We start from the raw sequence: 18,018 nt of genomic DNA, 5'->3' as shown, positions 1-18,018 counted from the left end.
TATATCTCATTATAGTCATGCCTCAACTATTCAGAGAATATTTATCTAGAAAACTAGTTATTAAAAAAAATAATAGAAGTGAGATCATGTAGCAAGTAAGTTTAAAAGACTTTGTGAAACCAAAATCAAGGCTCCAAATACTAAAAGTCTGAAATTCATTCACTTTACTCGGAGAAGAAATGCACTCATATTACACATCAAGCTCCAATAATTTTAGTTATCTGGATTCTAATTTCAAAGGATTAGAAGTAATGTTTGCGCAGGAGAAGGAGATGAGACAGACATGTAAAGGGCAGCCAACAAGAAGCAACAGCTTCTGAGCATCAGGAAGGAGACAGAAATAAAACGAAAGCAGGCAAAACCTTAAATATCACTGAGGGCTTGGGGCTGGGGTTGTGGCTCAGCGGTAGAGCGTTTGCCTAGCACATGTGAGGCCCTGAGTTTGATCTTCAGCACCACATAAAAATAAATAAATAAAAATAAATGTATTATGTCCAACTACAACTAAAAAACAAATAAAAAATCACTGGGGGCATTTGAAACACATAATCTACATGCTTCAAAATCACAATATTATAACACAGAAAACTGATTTACTTTCCATATACTGAGCCTCAATCATCAAGTAAAATAAAAAGATATTCAGATGCCTTAGCAACAGTCACACTAAATAAAATGCAAGTGTTTCTAGCAGAATTATTAAATAATTCTAAATTTGGATAACTGACTGGGAGATACTAGTATGAAATTAACTTTTCTATGATGCTGGATAACTGAAGAATCATTACAAATAACCATGTTTGGCTTTCATCTATTTGTTTATTATCATATACCCACAAATAAATCTTATATTGATCAACTTTGAGATTTTAGCAGCATTTCAGAAGTCTAGGTAACCTGAGGTTCTTGTAATCTAGAAACCATGCACAGAGAACCTTGATCAGCCAGTATGTGTGAGAAATGGTATGTCTCAGGTGGTGCAGTAGAATTAGGGTTAGATTACAAGGTGCACATCTGGACAAAGTGATTATAGGCTCTTACTGTGTGCATGTCTCATCTATATTTGGGTTAAGAATTTCACTTCCCTAGGAATTCTATATTTGAAATATAATCATTTCTGCAGGGCTATCACATTCAACTCTTTCATGCATTAGTTCAGGTTACTTATAAATGGTTAGGAAATTCCAGATCATAAGACTCTGAATTAATAGATGCAAGATGGTAAGGGGAATAAGGCTCAATGCCCCAACATTCAGAGTCCACCACCACAGACAACCCAAGATGTCTATCCTACTTTCCTATTTAAGTGATTGGCTACAAGACAGATACAAGACATGGGCTGAGGGGGAAAAGGTCACCCCAAGAAGTCTGGACAGAGGGGGGACCAGGATCAATCAACAAGGGATACCTGAGCAGATCAAGTGGGTTGAGAGTGGCTCCTTGCAGGGCCCCTGGAAACCTGCCTACTGGGAACAACAGTGTGAAGGGTAAGAGTTGGAGTAGAGGTCATCCACCTACCACAGGACACTGGAGGTGTCCCAGGGGTTTTCAGGGATGCGAGGGAAAGTGCAGTGGGCGTGCAGAGGGCTGGAGGTACAGGGCCTTGGGTACACGGAGCACTCTTCCAGTTTGCTTACATTCACCCTTCAACTGGGAACTCAAGCCAGCCTTCTTGGGCATAAAAATTCTTTCATAAGTAGAACAGCTAACTTTCCTGTCCTGGGTGATACCACCTACCAAGCAAAACTTGACACTTTCAGTTATCAACACAGAGTCCTACAGAAATAGATGAGACATATGAAGTGGGGTCAGACCTATCTCCTAATATATATTTGTTAGTTTTTTTTAAGTTATTATTGACAGGAGAGGAATAGACATGGCTACAAAGGCACAGCAAGGGGGAGTTTGGTAGAGATGGAACACTTCTATATCTGGGTTATGATGATATTTACATGAATCTACACAAGGGATAAAATTGTATAGAATTGCACATATGTGCGCCCATACACAAGTGCACATAAATCCTGAATAAACTCTTGTTCTGGTTTGGATGTGAGGTGTCCCCCAAAAGTCCACGTGTAAGAAAATGCAAGAAGGTTCAGAGAAGAAATGACTGGGTATGAGAGTCTTAACCAATCAGTGGATTAGTTCCCTGACAGGGATTAATTGAGTGGTAACTGAAGTGGTAGGGTGTGGCTGGAGGAGCTGGGCACTGGGGGCATGGCTTTGGGGTATATATTTGTATCTGGCCAGTGGAGATCTCTCTCTCTCTCTCTCTGCTTTCTGATCATCATGTGAGCTGCTTCCCTCCACCACAATCTTCTGCTATGATGTTCTGCCTCACCTCGAGCCCCAAGAAATGGAGCTGGCCTTCTATGAACTAAGACCTCTGAAACCATGAAATAAACTCAAATAAACTTTTCTTCCCTAAAATTGTTCTGGTCAAATCCATTAGTTACTGCAGTGAAAAAGCTGACTAAAACAACTCTATATGTTGAACTAATGTCAATTTCCTAGTTTTGACATTGTCCTATAATACAGTTCTACAAGATGATACCATGGTGGGTCTGGGTTGCATAGGACTTCTCTGTACATGTTTTTACAACTTCCTGTAAATCTGTAATTATTTAAAATCAGTAACATGTTTTTTAAAATGATTGTTGCCAGCTTGATTTGTTACTTTTAAATTTTTTAAAAAGTCACAAAATCTGAAGGGACCAAACTTAGTAAGATTTTAATTACATGACTAACTTGTGCTTCTTTAGTCCTTTTATCGGAACTGAAAGGGCTCATGTTAGACTTTCATGGATCCTTAGTTAAAGGAGTTTCTGCACTGGGACAGTAGGATATGAAACTCAACCTCTAGTCAAACGTCCATTTCCACCACCATAATGCCACCTGTGCTGGCCCATATGTCATAGTGCGGTCTTAATTACCTATCTGGCATCTAAACATTAGTGTTTTGTTAAAAATATATTTTTTTTCTTTTCTCATATAATTCCCCTTATTTTCATTATTTTAAGTTTCTCTTTTAATTTTTTTAACATCACTCTTATAACAATCCCATCAATGAAATTTCTCCTATATAAAAGTATAAATAAGTAGAATTCAGCACATGAAAATCAATTGGATGCCTATCTTGTTTATCCCAATTCAGAAGAAAATAGATTCAAATGTTATTCTGTTTGTAGAGGCATTCTTATATGGCAAAATGTGACTGCAAAATTCTCTGTAAACAGATAAAAATCAATAGCAAGTGAATAAAGAAATCTGAGGTTAGTTCAACTAAAATGGAAAGAAGAAAAAAGCTCCCTTTTAAGTTATTTTCCACTATTTTGAAAATCATTCCAGTCTTTTTTTTATTTTGTCATTATTCACTCTCCCTTCTTACCAATGCCTCTCTTTCCCCAAAAGTGATAAATAATATAAATTTTTAAAATTATTTTGACTTTGAAATTTGACTACTTTCAGATAATCCAAAACAATATCAAGTTAAGAAAAGCCCACTTTTGATTCTATCAGCTCTTCTGAGGAGCAGCCTCATGGCTGATTTGTCTCATGGATATTTAAAGTTAGAACTTCTAATGATAGAGACAAAAAATAAACATGTTAATCCTATAAATTCAAAGGGTTTTTAAATTAAATTTGCTTTGACATCCATAGCATGTTCAATGTTGAATTCTAAAATGAATCTCTAAAGTTGTTAAGATAAATATCCAATGAAGTGCTAAAAAGTTAGGAGGCAAAGCAATAGAGATAATGTAAAATTCAATTGAGGGAAAGATAAAGTGCATTCACAACCTGATAATGTACAGTTACAGCACAGGAGATGAAAGAGCACAATAAAATTATATTCCATTCACATTCACCCAGTTGGGCATCCAAGTTTGGCTATGTTTGGAGATCTGCCTTATAGATAAAACTGCCTTATTAAATTTTTCCCTTGGTATTTTCTGTAACTGTACCTCTTATGTCAATAGAGGATTCCCTTATTTATTCTTCCACAACCTTATCTAAGTTTTAACCCTGGTCTAAGTTTTAAAAGTATTTTAGGGAAATAATGTGAAAATCTAGCTACTAACTAGATAGAGCTAACTTTGCAATTAGATCTTCAAATATCATCAAAGAATATTTATGAGTCTGATGTACATATGGTACCCTTACATCAGAGTCTCACTATGCTCAATTTGCCTTCAACTTTTCACATGAACATATTGCTATATCATAGTTAGGAAAATATGATAAGAATTCAATATAAAAACATATCAAAAGGCTAATGATTGATGGTAATAGAAAAATTATTTAAGACAGCAAAGTCTTTGAAATTGTTGGGATTTCTAGGTGTATTAGGATAATTTTCTTGTTCTGAAACATTAGTCTGACAGGCCTAAGAGATCACTGACTCCATAGACAGACTAGACAAATTAATCCCTGATAAATATAAACTGGCTAAATATAGAAACAAGAAGCCCAGCCTAGGTCAGGGATGGTCACTACTATACATCCACAGTCAAACACACACACACACCATATCTTTATAATCTCATTTAAATCATAGTTCTTTTCCTGATCTGAATGGTACTCATCCATTGTCTAAGGGTAACTTTCTTTTTCCTGAAAAGTTATGATAAAGAAAAACTAAAATGGAGAGTATAGTTTACACCTTTAATAATATTTAATAAACTAAAATTCCAAAGAGCCTTTATTTATCACTGTCACCATTTTATGAAATTTCCTGTATTTATCACCAAAAATAATTATTAATAATAAGCAATTAATACAGAATGGGTATTTTCCCCAAATAAGGCTATTTGTTATCAAAGAAAAAGGGGGCACCATATTCATTCAGCCTGGGTCCCCACCACAAGCACCAGCCTTATGCTATTCTATAAAATACCTCACCCACCTAATTTAAAAAGCCCAGACTGCACTAATTTAAATTCAAATGAGGTGGCCTCTCAGTTCATTTAAGGTCTTTGATGAAATGTTCCCTTCTGGAGGAAGACCTCTCTGACCATTCCCCTCTTAGAAACACCCTCAGTCTCTTCCCCTTTTCTCTGCTTTATTTTCCTTGCTGGCATAGAGGAGTATGGATTCTCTGCATACATTCTTCTGTCTCCCTGTCCCCAGATCTCTTACCTCTGGCTTCATGGCATTTATTACCACTAAGCTTTTCCCATTTTTTTTTCCACTACTGTATTCCTTACCAGCTGGAAGAGTATCCATCACATGCTAAGTGCTCAATAAATGGCTTTCAGAAGACTAACTGAATGAAGGAATATCTTCTCTAGTACTCCAACCCATGAGGTCAGGAGCTTTGGCCACCTTTCTCACTAGCCGAAACCCTGCAAGAGTGTCTGGCACAGGAGAGCAGAAAGTTCATCTGAATGAACCAACAAACGAATGAACAGTCAGAAAGTAACGACTAAGAGCTCAGCCTTTTCCTACAACACAGTCAGGTCCACAGAGGCAGAAGAGAGCCTGAGATAGGGAGGAGGCGGCAGGGAGACCGTTGCCAAAAAGAATGGCAAGGCCACTGAAGGCAAGCTGTCCTATATTCCAAGTTTGTAGAGTTCATGAGGAAAACAGCAGAATTCAAGAATTCTACTTTTTCTGTAGCATATTCAACAACCAACCAACACCTGTCCAATAAAGGAAGCAGTCAATGGAGAGGAAAAAGCAACCCTACAGAATGGGAGAAAACATTTGCAAACTATGTATCTGATAAGGTGTTAATATCCAAAATACCTAAGGAATTCATACAACTTCATAACTGAGAAAAAAACTGATTAAAAATGAGCAAAGGACCTGAATACATTCTTCCATAGAAGTCATACAAAATGGCTAACATTGCTGATGAAAAGATGCTCAACATCACTGATCATCAGGGAAATGAAAATCAAAAACACATAAGATTATCATCTCCCACTTGTTAAAAAGTCTATTATCAAAAAGACAAAAAAAGGCTGGGGTTGTGGCTAAGTGGCAGAGCACTTGCCTCTCACATGTGAGGCACTGGGTGTGATCCTCAGCATCACATAAAAATAAACAAAATAAAGAAATTGTGTCCATCTACAACAATAAAAAAATATTTAAAAAAAACATGTTGACAAGGATGTGGGAAAAAAGAAAACCCCTGCACACTCTTGGTGGGAATAGTATTGGTACAGCCACTATGGAAAACAGCAGGGAGGCTCCTGAATATTAAAAATAAAGTTTCCATGAGGGATAAGAGAAGAATAATACAAGTGGAAGAAATGATTTACAGTAGAGGGGGTAGAGAGAGAAATGGGGAGGGGAGGGGAGGGGAGGGGAGGGGGGATAGTAGAGAATAGGATAGACAGCAGAATACATCAGACACTAGAATGGCAATATGTAAATCAATGGAAGTGTAACTGATGTGATACAGCAATCTGTATGCGGGGTAAAAATGGGAGTTCATAACCCACTTGAATCAAACTGTGAAATATGATATATTAAGAACTATGTAATGTTTTGAACGACCAACAATAAAAAAAAATTAAAAAAAATAAAGTTTCCATATGTTCCAGCAATCCCACTTCTGTGTTTAAAGCCAAAGGAAAGGAAATGAGTATATGGAACAGATATCTGAATTCCTGTGTTCACTGAAGCATTATTCATGACAACAAAGATTTGGAAACAACGGAAATATCTATCAGCAGATAAAAGGGTAAAGAATGTGCAATGTTTGCAAGTGTACTTGTGTATGTGTATTATGAGATACGTACACACAGGGAATATCACTCATCCCTAAAAAGGAAGGAAATCCTGACATCTGTGACAACTTGGGTGAACCTGGAGAACATTATGGTAAGCGAAACAAGCCTGGCTGAGAAAGACCAACACCACCCAATCTCACTTCTATGTGGGATTTGAAACAGTCAAACTCATAAAAGCAAAGAGTGGAATGGTGGTTGCCATGAACTCAGGGGAGAGGGAAATGGGGAGATGTTGGTCAAGGAATACGAAGTTTCAGTTATGTGGGATGAATAAGTTCTACAGATCTCACATACAGCATTGTGACTGTAGTTAACAGTATTATATTGTATATTTGAAATTTACTCAGATGGTAGATCTTCAGTGTTCTCACTACACACACACACACACACACACACACACACAAAGGTAACAAGATGAAGTGATGAAAGTGTTAGTTAGCTTGATTAAGGCAGTTATTTCATAATGTGTATGTATATCAAAACATCAAGTTGTACTTCTTAAATATGTACAACTTTTATTTGTCAATTTTACCTCAATAAACATGAAAGAAATCAATGACTAGAATAAGTCTGCCCAAACACCAGGCAAGAAATAAATGCCTTCATTCAGGTTTTAAGCAGCATTAAAATTTCACATAATACCAAGAATCAAATTATTAACTTGAAAGTAATGCTTGCTTGCCATTGAAAGTCTTATTTATTTGTTTTCAACATCCTATTAAATCTTTTCTAAGGGCCTTTAAAAATTATTCCTCTATTTAAACAAAAAAGAAAATCTTGAACTTTTAACCAACTTATAGGTAATATTTCTATAAAGTAGGTCATCCTATTTGATATGCTTACATTTTGTAATCAATTTTATTCAATAAAGCATTTTTAGAAAATTATGTCACTCGTGCTAAGCACCTTAAGATTATATCAACGCAATTGACATATGCTCCTATTTTTATTCTTACAGTTAGAGGGGCCAGCTCTGTGGCAAACCCTATGGGTTCTTGACCACACTTTGTATGTTAGAGTAGCACCAACATTCCTCCTTCAGAATATGCCCTTCCCCTCTCATCCCCACAGAGAAGAGGCGGACCATGGCTAAGGCACACCTTCTTGTTTGGCTAACATATGAAGATATAATCTCCCCCTCAGTTTGGCTGACTCCAAAGCCATGTTACTCTTCATCTAACTAATAACACAGAATAGCCGCAAGCCAGGTATTTCCTGGAAAATATGACTTCAAAACCATTGCCACTAAATTTTAATCAGTATCAATGGCTCAGACAGGGGAAAAAAATGTATCTATAGTGGATTTCCTGGGGGAAAAAAAAAGCAATCCATATATTTCTAAACTAACTCAAAACCTTTCCTTGGCTTAAGTCAGACCATCAGGAAGCTATGCACTCTCCTGGCCCCTATGAGATTTAGTCCTCCTTAACATCCCTTTAGCATTAGGCTGCATTGAAAGAGCCTTATGGAACCCAGTGCCAGATTCACCACAGGGTGGTTGTTGAGGATACTGTTCATTACACTGCAAAGCAGCTTCTCCATGAGGCTGAGGGGTTCAACAGGTCCCAGCACCAGCTTCAATAATCATTCTTGTCCAGCTGGAATCATTTTACTTTGGAAACACTAAATAATGAAATAATTGTGCTTCCTTCTTTGTGTTGGCCATGAGAAATTAGAGCTTAAATGCTTGTATTTGTTAAGAAGAAAGGTTTGAAATTGATAATCTAAGTATTCCCTCTAAAAAGCCAAGAAAAGAAGACCGAGTTAAACCCAAAGTAAGGAGAATAGGGGTAAATAATAATGAGCAGAAATCACTGAATTTCTCAAACCACAGAGATTCAACTAAAAGTTGATTCTTCCCACTGAGGAGCTCCTAGGAAGAATGATCTAAAAGGATAATAGATATAAATTACTACTATGAGATAAGAAAGTATCATTATAACAGATACTAAAGACATTAAAAGAACAAAAGAGAGTACTCTGAAATTTATGCCAATGAATTTGATAACTTAGATTAAATGGACAAACTTCTTGAAAGAACTTATCAAACCTGGCTCATGGGGCTGGGGTTGTGGCTCAGTGGAAGATCACTTGCCTAGCATGTGTGAGGCACTGGGTTTGATTCCCAGTGCCACATATAAATAAATAAAAAAATAAAGGTTCATCAACAACTAATAAAAATATTTTTAAAAAACTGGCTTAGGAAGAAACAGAAATTTGAATATCCCTCTTTCAATTAAAAACATTGAATCTGTCATCAAAAAAAAAAACTATTCACATGCATATCTGTAATACCAGCAGCTCTGGAGGTTGAAGTAAGAGGATGGTGAGTTCAAAGTCTGCCTCAGCAACTTAGCAAAGCCCTGAGCAACTTAGCAAGACCCTTTCCCTAAATAAAATATAAAAAGGGGCCGTTGATGTGGCTCAGTGGTTAAGTGTCCTGGGTTCAATCCCCTATACCAAAAAAAAAAAACCTCTTCACAAAGAAAATACTTAACCCAGACGATAAACATTTTTTAAAAAAATAACATCAGTCTTCTATAGAGTTTTTTTTTAAAGAGGGGGAAAACAGAAGAAAAATAAATCTTTCTTGATCTATTTGATGAAACCAAAATAATACTGATATTGAAACCTGAAAAATTACAAAGAAAGTTAGAGTCTCATATCTCTCACTTATAGATATTTTAAAAAGTATTCAGATAATATTAGTAAGATAAATACATAAATATATCAAAATTATAATTAATCATGATCAAGTGGCATTTCTCCCTGGCAGGTGAGTTTAATTTAACACTTGAAAATGAATCAAAAGAGAAAAGAAAAATCATACATTCGGCTCAATAATTTCAGTAAGGGGAATGTGCTAAAAGAAATAAAAGAAAAGAAAAAGAAAAACATCATGGCAAAAACTAACATAATGGCAAAATATTAAACTCTTGCCAGGCACGGTGGGACATGCCTGTAATCCCAGCTACTCAGGAGGCTGAGGCAGGAGGACTGCAAATTCAAAGCCAGCCTCAGCAACTTAGCAAGGTGTTAAGCAACTTTTTGAGACTTTAAAAAGGCTGGGGATGTGACTCAGTGGTAAAGGGCCTCTGGATTCAATTCCTGGTACCAAAAAATACATGTAATATACTAAACTCTTTTCTATAAGACAAAAAAATCAAATAAGGATGTCCACTCTCATCCCAATATTTCTTCAATATTGTCCTGGAAGGCCCAGGCAATGCAATGAGGTAAGAAAAATAAATAATAAAGACATAAAGATCAGAAAGAAGAAACCAAATTGCCATTATTCACAGACAAGGTAGTCCACATAAAAATCCTGAGGACTCTCCAAACCAGCTACTAGGACTAAATGACCTCCCCAAATTTACATCACTAATAAAATCAAAACTGTGATTCAAACCTACATACTCTGGTTCCCAAACTCTTAACCTTTCTACCACACCCTCTCTACTTAGAGATGACCATGTAGCTACACTTATGTTAGCCCACAAACCTCAACACAGCAGGTATGAGAAGCCTCATTTGAAGATCTGGAGGCAGAGTTCAGGAAGATTAATAACGTGGTAGCTAAGGGTAGAAATCATAGTGGGTGGAGGTGGAGGACATTGAATACAGTTCCACTGACCCTAAAACAGAGCTGATTCAGATATATCCTGTTTTCAGACTAAAGCAGGAAATGGTGAGGAGGTCCTTGGTACACCATTACATGTATGTTCCCTGTGTCTGAGGGAGCCGAGAGCTGGCTAAACTTTCCTTCCCTAAAATCCTAGGGAGAATAAATCAGCACCACAGAATTTAACTCTGCTTATATATTAGGATGTATTGTCCTCAATCAAGATATTGATATAGATCTCCAATTGAGATACACACACACACACACACACATATAAACACACACACACATACACACACTTATAGGGGGAGAGGGGGAATGTCATGTGTTCCTATGGATTTGGGGACACAAAGAGATGTTCCCCAAGAAGCTGCAAATAGACAGTTATTGAGCATTAAACTTGAAAGACAACACATTGCTCACATCACTAAAAGAGATTCCTTGATATATGTGCCTCATTATGGAACTACATAACACTTCTGTTAAAGCTTTCTTACCAAAAATTCAAACCTGAATGTGATCAAGCTCTAGACCAAGATACCAACTGAAAAAAAAAATTTTAGTTGTAAATGGACACAATATATTTTATTTATTTTTATGTGGCGCTAAGGATCCAACCCAGTGCCTCACATGTGCTAAGCAAGCGCTCTTCCACTGAGCTACAACCCCAGCCCCCAAATACCAATTTATAGGAAATATAGGAGACAATGGGACATGTTAAAAGACACCATGGGGTACAATTAAATATCAGACTATAAAAAAGACAAGTTTCTTTAAGAAATTCATCATGAAAAAGAGAGAGACAGAGAGAGGGAGAACCCAGACCTAGAGACAAGATAAAACAACTTATTGAGATCCTAATACAAACTGCAAAAAGCAAGTTATGAAATAAATGGAGAAATTTAATATTGATTGGACATTTGATAGTAGTAGGAAACTAATGTCAATTTTTTTTGAAGTTTAACAACGCTATTTTTTTCTTTATAAAGAGTCTTTACCTTATAATGCGGAAATACTGACAGATGAAATAACTCTATGTGTGGGGTTTGCTTCAAAATAACCCTGGGGGCAGAGGGGGCAAATGGCATATAAATACAGTAAGATTGGCAGTGAATTGATATTTTTGGAGTGGGGGAGGGATGGTACAAGAACATACTATTCTCTTTCCTTTTTATATATTTTGAAATTTTTCATAATAAAAATGGATTGTGTTTTTTTTAAAGTAGATTAGAACAGAGCTAGGAAATGTCATTTGTTTCAAGAAAAGGATTCACCAGAGCCAGGAAACAGAAGGAATAGCAGAAGCAGATGTTGGCAGAGCCCATCTGGGCCCTCTCCCAGGTAAAGAGGGTAGGTACAGGAACCTGACTACAGAGTTTCAGAGGTCACCTTGAGGAGGAGGATGCATGTGGCCATCTCACCCTGGTCCCATTATCACCTTTTCCAGTCAGGATACTGCACTGACGATGGAGATGAGATGATGAATAAAACACAGGGACCAATGTCAAGGGATGCAAAAGGAGAAGTAAACAGGCCATTACCGCTTTGTGTTGTGTTATTAGAGTTGGACAAAGTGTGCTGTGGGAGCACTTTTGATGATCATCTAACTGGAAGAGGTGACAGCCACACTGTCCTGAAGCATTTCCAGAACTGCTTTCTGATTAAAATTGAATTCCTGAACTCTGTCACTCTAGGAAAAGAATGCACTCAGCAGGCCAGAAGACCTACTGGCAGCTATGCTTCTTAAGAATGCATGAAATGTGCCTCTGGTAACCACTGGATTTCCCATGCAGCTTGCCTAGAGAAAGACTACTTAGCCAAAGGATGTGAGTGTCCACTTCTCTGACATTACAGATTTTACTGTCAAATTAATGAACTGATTTTTAAAGCCTCTGAGAGTCTGGTGCCTGTGCATCCATCCCCAGTAGATGCATTTATTCTCCATGTGCTGACAAATCAGGGTTGTAAGATTGCAAGGTCAGCCCTGAGCCCTAGGGAATTTACCAGGGTAATGTCAACACTGGGCACCTTCCTGGGAGACATCAGCCTCCCCCAGAGATGAACTTCTGTTCTGCATGCTTCTTTAATCTTCTATACTGCTCAAGGGTGGGCCCATGTCTGATGCTTCTTTGATATTAAACTTGAAATGTCTGAGTCATCTTCTCATACCATGTGTGCTACAGAGTATTTTGGTGTTAACAAATTTGTTCCTTGATTTCCTTCATTCTCATTCAATCACATCAAAATAGCTAATATAACTTCTATTTAGAGTAAGTCAGATGCAAAGAGACAGTCCAAGAAGTATTTTGTAAAGGAAACACAAATACTTAAAAATTAATTCCTTGGCTGCTTTTAAAAGATGACAACCTTTTCCACACTTGATCATGTTAATTTCATCTTCTTCTTTATGGCTGTGACAGCCAGTGGTCCTCAAGTAATCCACTGATGACTGCCCTCCAAGCTATGCACAACTTCTAACTATAGGAAACAAAACCAAATTGTGAATTCCTTCCTTTAAAAAGACAATTTATTTCATCTCCAGTGGTTTTACTGTCAATCACTTAGTAAGCTTCTTTCATTTAGAGAAAAGGATGGCAATTTTTTTCTATAAAGGTTCACATAGTTAATATTTTTTAAAATTTTTTTTAGTTGTAGATGAACACAATACCTTTATTTATCTTTATGTGGTTCTGAGGATCGAACCACAAGCACTCTACCGCTGAGCCATAACCCCAGCCCATAATATTTTAATCTCTATGGGCCACATGTCTCCCTTGCTGCTACTCAACTCAGCTACTGTAGCATGAAAGCAGTCACGGACAATATGTAACCAAGTAAGTGTGGCTGTGTTTCAATAAAACTGTTTATGAACACTGAAATTTGAATTTCATATAAATTTCATAGGTCACAAAATATTACTCTTCTTTTTTATCTATTTCTAACCAATCAGGAATGTAGCCAGGAAAAGTAACCCATGCCTGTAATCCCAGCTACTTGGGAGGCTGAGGCAGAGGATCGGAAGTTCAAGTCCAGACTAGCTGACTGTCAGGAACTGTCCATGGGTTGCATGTGGGTCACCGCACATGGAAGCCTCATGGATAGAGATATCTGGTGTCTGGGAATGACCAGTGGACATTTCCTCTGGTCAATTGCCCAGGGACAATGTGAATCTCTATCCACTCTGCCATGGCCCACATAGCACCTGAGATAGGTGTGACCTGCCAAGATGTCAATCAACCTGCTAACTGCAAGACATCCCAAAGCAAAATTCCACCCTTGAAATCTTATCCCTGCCTTTGATGTAATCCCTTAAATAAACCACTGGAGCCATTTTGTCTTTGTCTACTTCCAGAACCCATGTGGACTAGATCTATCAGGGGCTTCAATTTTTGTAAACATATTTCTGAGTATTTGTGTTTTGTTATTCACTAATTATTTGAGATTTTAAGCTTTAGGATGGCTTACACCCTCCTGGACAGGAGAAGAACCCCCAATGAGATGCTGGCCATGACAGACTTCCCCACCCCACCCCTACCCACTCAATAGTTGACTTAGCAAGATCCTCTCTCAAATTAAGAGGTTAAAATGACTGGTGCTGCAGCTCAGTTGTAGAGCACTTGCAAGGCTCTGGGTTTGATCCTCAGTAACATACACACACACAAAAAGAAGAAAGTAAAAACCCTTCTTAGCTCTAGAGATATACAGGCAGCTGCCATATCTGGCCCATGGGCCATAGTTCTCAGACCCCTGCTCCATCATGGTGAATACCAGCAATGATTCACCAAGACATATGTGAATATATGTGGTCCCTGTCACTTCATAGTGCTTCTTTACCAACCATGAGATCTTAAGTTCATAGGCTGAAAAATTAAAACCTTGTGGGAAAAATATTTTTACTAAAAGTAAACAATGTTCAGCACATTTTTAAAAATGCTATCTTAGAGTTTTGTTGCTGTTTGTAAGAAATATATACACAATTTTCTAAAAAAAACACATAATGCAATCTTATATATCTTAAATCTCAAACAGTTAATCATCTCTGTGATAAAAAAAAATTACAAAATCTAAAAGATAGTAGCAAGCTTGCTTTGATTCTCAACGTGTCTGCTGAGACTTTTTCCAATGGTTTATCTATTTAAATATTTGGTATCTTTCTGATTTCAAGATCAATAGTTGCAGGCTCTCATCTCCTCAGTCCTAGTCCTAGACCATGAATAGTTCCTACGACAAACTCTTTGCATTTTCTTTCTTTAATCCAATCCTAACATCGACATGTTTTCAACACCCTTCCCCACATACAAGTTTATGCAGTATCGTCCTGTCTTTGATAACTTTCTAGGCACGCCTCACAAAACACTTTTAAGGCCTTATCTTCCTTGTTTGTTTGCTTCACTTCGATTTCATCATATAACTTTTTTAACTCCTGTAACATTTTCTATTTTCACTCTCCTTTTTACTTCCAATTTATAGATATCCACAATGGTTGTCACTTAAATCATGCATATATTTGAACTATATATCCCACTTATGTTGTGTTCCCAGTTAAAAGGTTCCAGCATCATATCCCCAAATGGTACACAGGGGTTCATTATACCATTTCTTCTTTTTCTGTTCATGCTTGGGAAATGGCCATAATAAAAAGCTACATAAAAATAGGATGTGTAAAAAGAAAAAAAAATACAGCACACATTCATATTTTCTAGATTCAGTCACAAATGGAATTTGTGGTAGGGAAAAAAATTAACAGATTCGTATGCCACAACTTTGTGTCTCTGCTCAAGCTGTTCCTCTGCCTGGCATGCACTCCCTATCCTCTGCCTGGTTAAACGTCCCTTAGCCTCTGAGGTCCAGGCAAGAACCCTTGGGAAGCATCCCCCCAGCAGACCTGATGTCTCTCCTCTGCATTCCCAAAACACTTTATACATCTCCATTAAAGTACCTATCATCACACTGTAGTTAATTGCTTATGCAGCCGTCCTCACACCAAACCCTCTCCCGAGCCCCAAGCCAATAAGCATCCTCACTGCCCAGCACAGTGCCTGGAGGAAGGCAGGAAAACTGCATTGCTCAGACATATTGAGGACAGTGAAATTCCACTGAGGGACTTCGGGGCTTCTCTAGCCAACTTCCAGCAGCAGCAGCAGCACTCTCAACATTTCCCCTTGCTGAAAAAATAAACAGATAGTATCTAAGTAAAAATGCAACTTCAAAACATGTTCCCTGAGGCCCTCTTACAATGAGACTACCACTACTAAACTACTTTTCACAGGAATTCTAACATCAACACTGCAGAAGAGGCAAGGTCATCTTAACACCATAAAATAAAATGTTTGCATGGCACCTCACAGTTTTCAAAGCATTAATAGTTTTTCTACTCTTCCATTCATCCACTTATCCCTGGGAGGTAAACCTGAGATAGCCCTCACCTTCTTTTTGAGATACTCAAGGAAATAAAAGTGTTAAGTCCAAGATTAGAATTGGTGATGGCTCTGGACTTAAAATCCTCAACTTACTGACCTATCCATTCACCTGCCATCCACTAATGCTAGGCTCAGTATTTGTAGAAGGTGTTTTGTTTTGTTAATAGTAGGGTTTTCCCTATTATGAGTAGTGGCATTAAATTGTGAAACTGTGTACTAAAAATCCATTCCAAATAAAATAATTAAGAAAAGAGAGTCAAATATGTCCCACTTGTATTAGTAGTGCTCTGATTTTACCATAAGTACTTATTAACTAAAGGATTTCCAATGCATTATTGACTGCTCAAAAATGATATACCATGCATTTCTACAAACAGAAATATGCCATTTATTATCTAAAAGTTTCACTCATAAGGAAGCGTTACTATTTATAGATTAAGAGCAATATTTATAATTCACTTTTCCTGAACTAGTATGAAGCACTTATCACATTAGCAGCCTCTACAATTAAGTATGCTCTTAGTTCCTCTACATAATTCTCTGAGTTAACCATAACTTCAATTGTCTTACTGTTTATTATATGCAACTCTTCTAATATTAGTATGTATTGTTTTAGACATAAATAGGACACTGCCTGCCAAAAAAATCTTGCTACTATGTGGTAACTAAAAGTCAAGAATATATCTCAGATATATTAATTTATTCAAATGAGCTACATTTAGCTTTTCTCTAATTTTTTTTTTCACCAGAGGCCTCTAACAGTGGAGCACGCACAGCATGTCACACTTCAGATTCTCAAGTTTGATCTGGTTACGAATCTGTTAATAGAAAATTTCAATATGGCAGAGCATACAAAAAATTTCACACAAATGCAAATAGAGATGTCATGCAGATAGCTGCAAGATGTGAATCATTGCCCTTCTGCATCAAACTCCAAAATTCGGTGACAGTTCACTCTGCAAGAATTCTTGCTCAGTTCTTAAAAGTTCAGATGCACCACCTTTTAATCAGGGTAATAAGCTATAATTGCTAACACACTGTATAATGTTTACTGCTAAACCTGCAATCTGGACAAACAGAAAATTATGCTGTCAGAGCCTAGAAACAACTGCAGTCCCCTGTTCCACACCGCACCTTCCCAAGAGAGCTGTCGTCGAGAGTTACATGCTTCATGGTTTTAATATTTAAAGAGTAAGGGTCTTTCCGCGAGAAGCAGGTATTCCGACGAAAGCAGCCTCCCGCGTGACCTTCCTAACGCAGACCTTGAGCGAGCGACTGCGGGGGCACAGAGCTGTGAATTTCAGCAAGGGACTTGACAGATCTGCTGCGTCCCTCACACTTTGTTTTCAAGAACAACAACAAAAAAAGAATGTTACTCTGCACCTGCCTGAACCCCCGCCCCTCCTTAAAACTTAAATTACGTTCACCCCTGATGTCTGAAAAGCCGGAAGATCGTATGTTTCCATTCTTCTGTCCCGTGATGCCAAGAGAAAATAACCCCCACCTAAGAGTGGAACCTAGAGTCGCAGGGGCGGGGGGCTGCAGCTCTGTCCCCCACTGCGCTGCATTCTCCCCACCACGTGTAATAATCTCACGCAGGTGGCATCCCCGAAATGCTGGGGTCCCTAGCTGCCTGCATCTGGGAGGAGGACCTCGGCCCCTCCCCCGCTCGGGGACCCCGGCCCCCGCTGCCCCGCAGCTGCGCCCAGGTGCCGGACTGCGGCTCCCGGCGACCTGCCCGCGGAGGTCTCAGGACAGGGACAGGGGCAGCGCTTCGGAACCCGGCCCGGGCTGGGGACCCTGCCCGAGATACCTTTTATCCAAGCAGGCGATCCACTCGGCAGAGGAGGAAGAATGGGCAGCGTGCGCAGCGACCATGTTGGGCAGCGGCGCGAGGTGGCCCCAGTAGCAGCGACCTCCCGCGCTCGCTCTGCCTCCGCCTCCGCCTCGCCCGCCGCACAGACCCTGCTCCTCCCCGGCGGCTGCCACAGGCGGCCCTCCCTGCGGGCTCCCGCGTCCTGCGGGGCGGGGGCTGGCGAGGGAGGGGACCTGAGGGGCGGGACGCAGGCGCCCGGAGGGCCGAGCCGCCCGCGCCGCTGCACTGCGGCGCCCAGGATGGGGAGCACCTGGGTCCTGCCCGCTGTGGGGAGGCAGCGGTGGCGACCCCGGGTGGACGGCCACCTGCGACAGGTGGCCCTAGAGTCCCACAAGACCTGGGCCCCACCCTCACCTCCGG

General features: G+C 38.9%; 1 protein-coding gene across 1 annotated transcript in view; it reads right to left on the bottom strand.

The window, feature by feature from the left end:
* Positions 1–17,728, bottom strand: part of RAPGEF4 (Rap guanine nucleotide exchange factor 4) — a 288,041-nt gene extending 270,313 nt beyond the window's left edge. Inside the window, exon 1 of the mRNA XM_081261503.1 lies at positions 17,596–17,728. Coding sequence (XP_081117629.1) covers positions 17,596–17,660 — 65 coding nt within the window. The 5' untranslated portion in view covers positions 17,661–17,728. The remainder of the gene's footprint in view (positions 1–17,595) is intronic.
* Between the last annotated feature and the right edge of the window lie 290 nt (positions 17,729–18,018).

The sequence above is a fragment of the Spermophilus citellus genome, assembly GCF_964194105.1.
Source record: "Spermophilus citellus genome assembly, chromosome: 11".
Taxonomy (NCBI): domain Eukaryota; kingdom Metazoa; phylum Chordata; class Mammalia; order Rodentia; family Sciuridae; genus Spermophilus; species Spermophilus citellus.
This window is presented reverse-complemented; position numbering and strand designations above follow the sequence as displayed.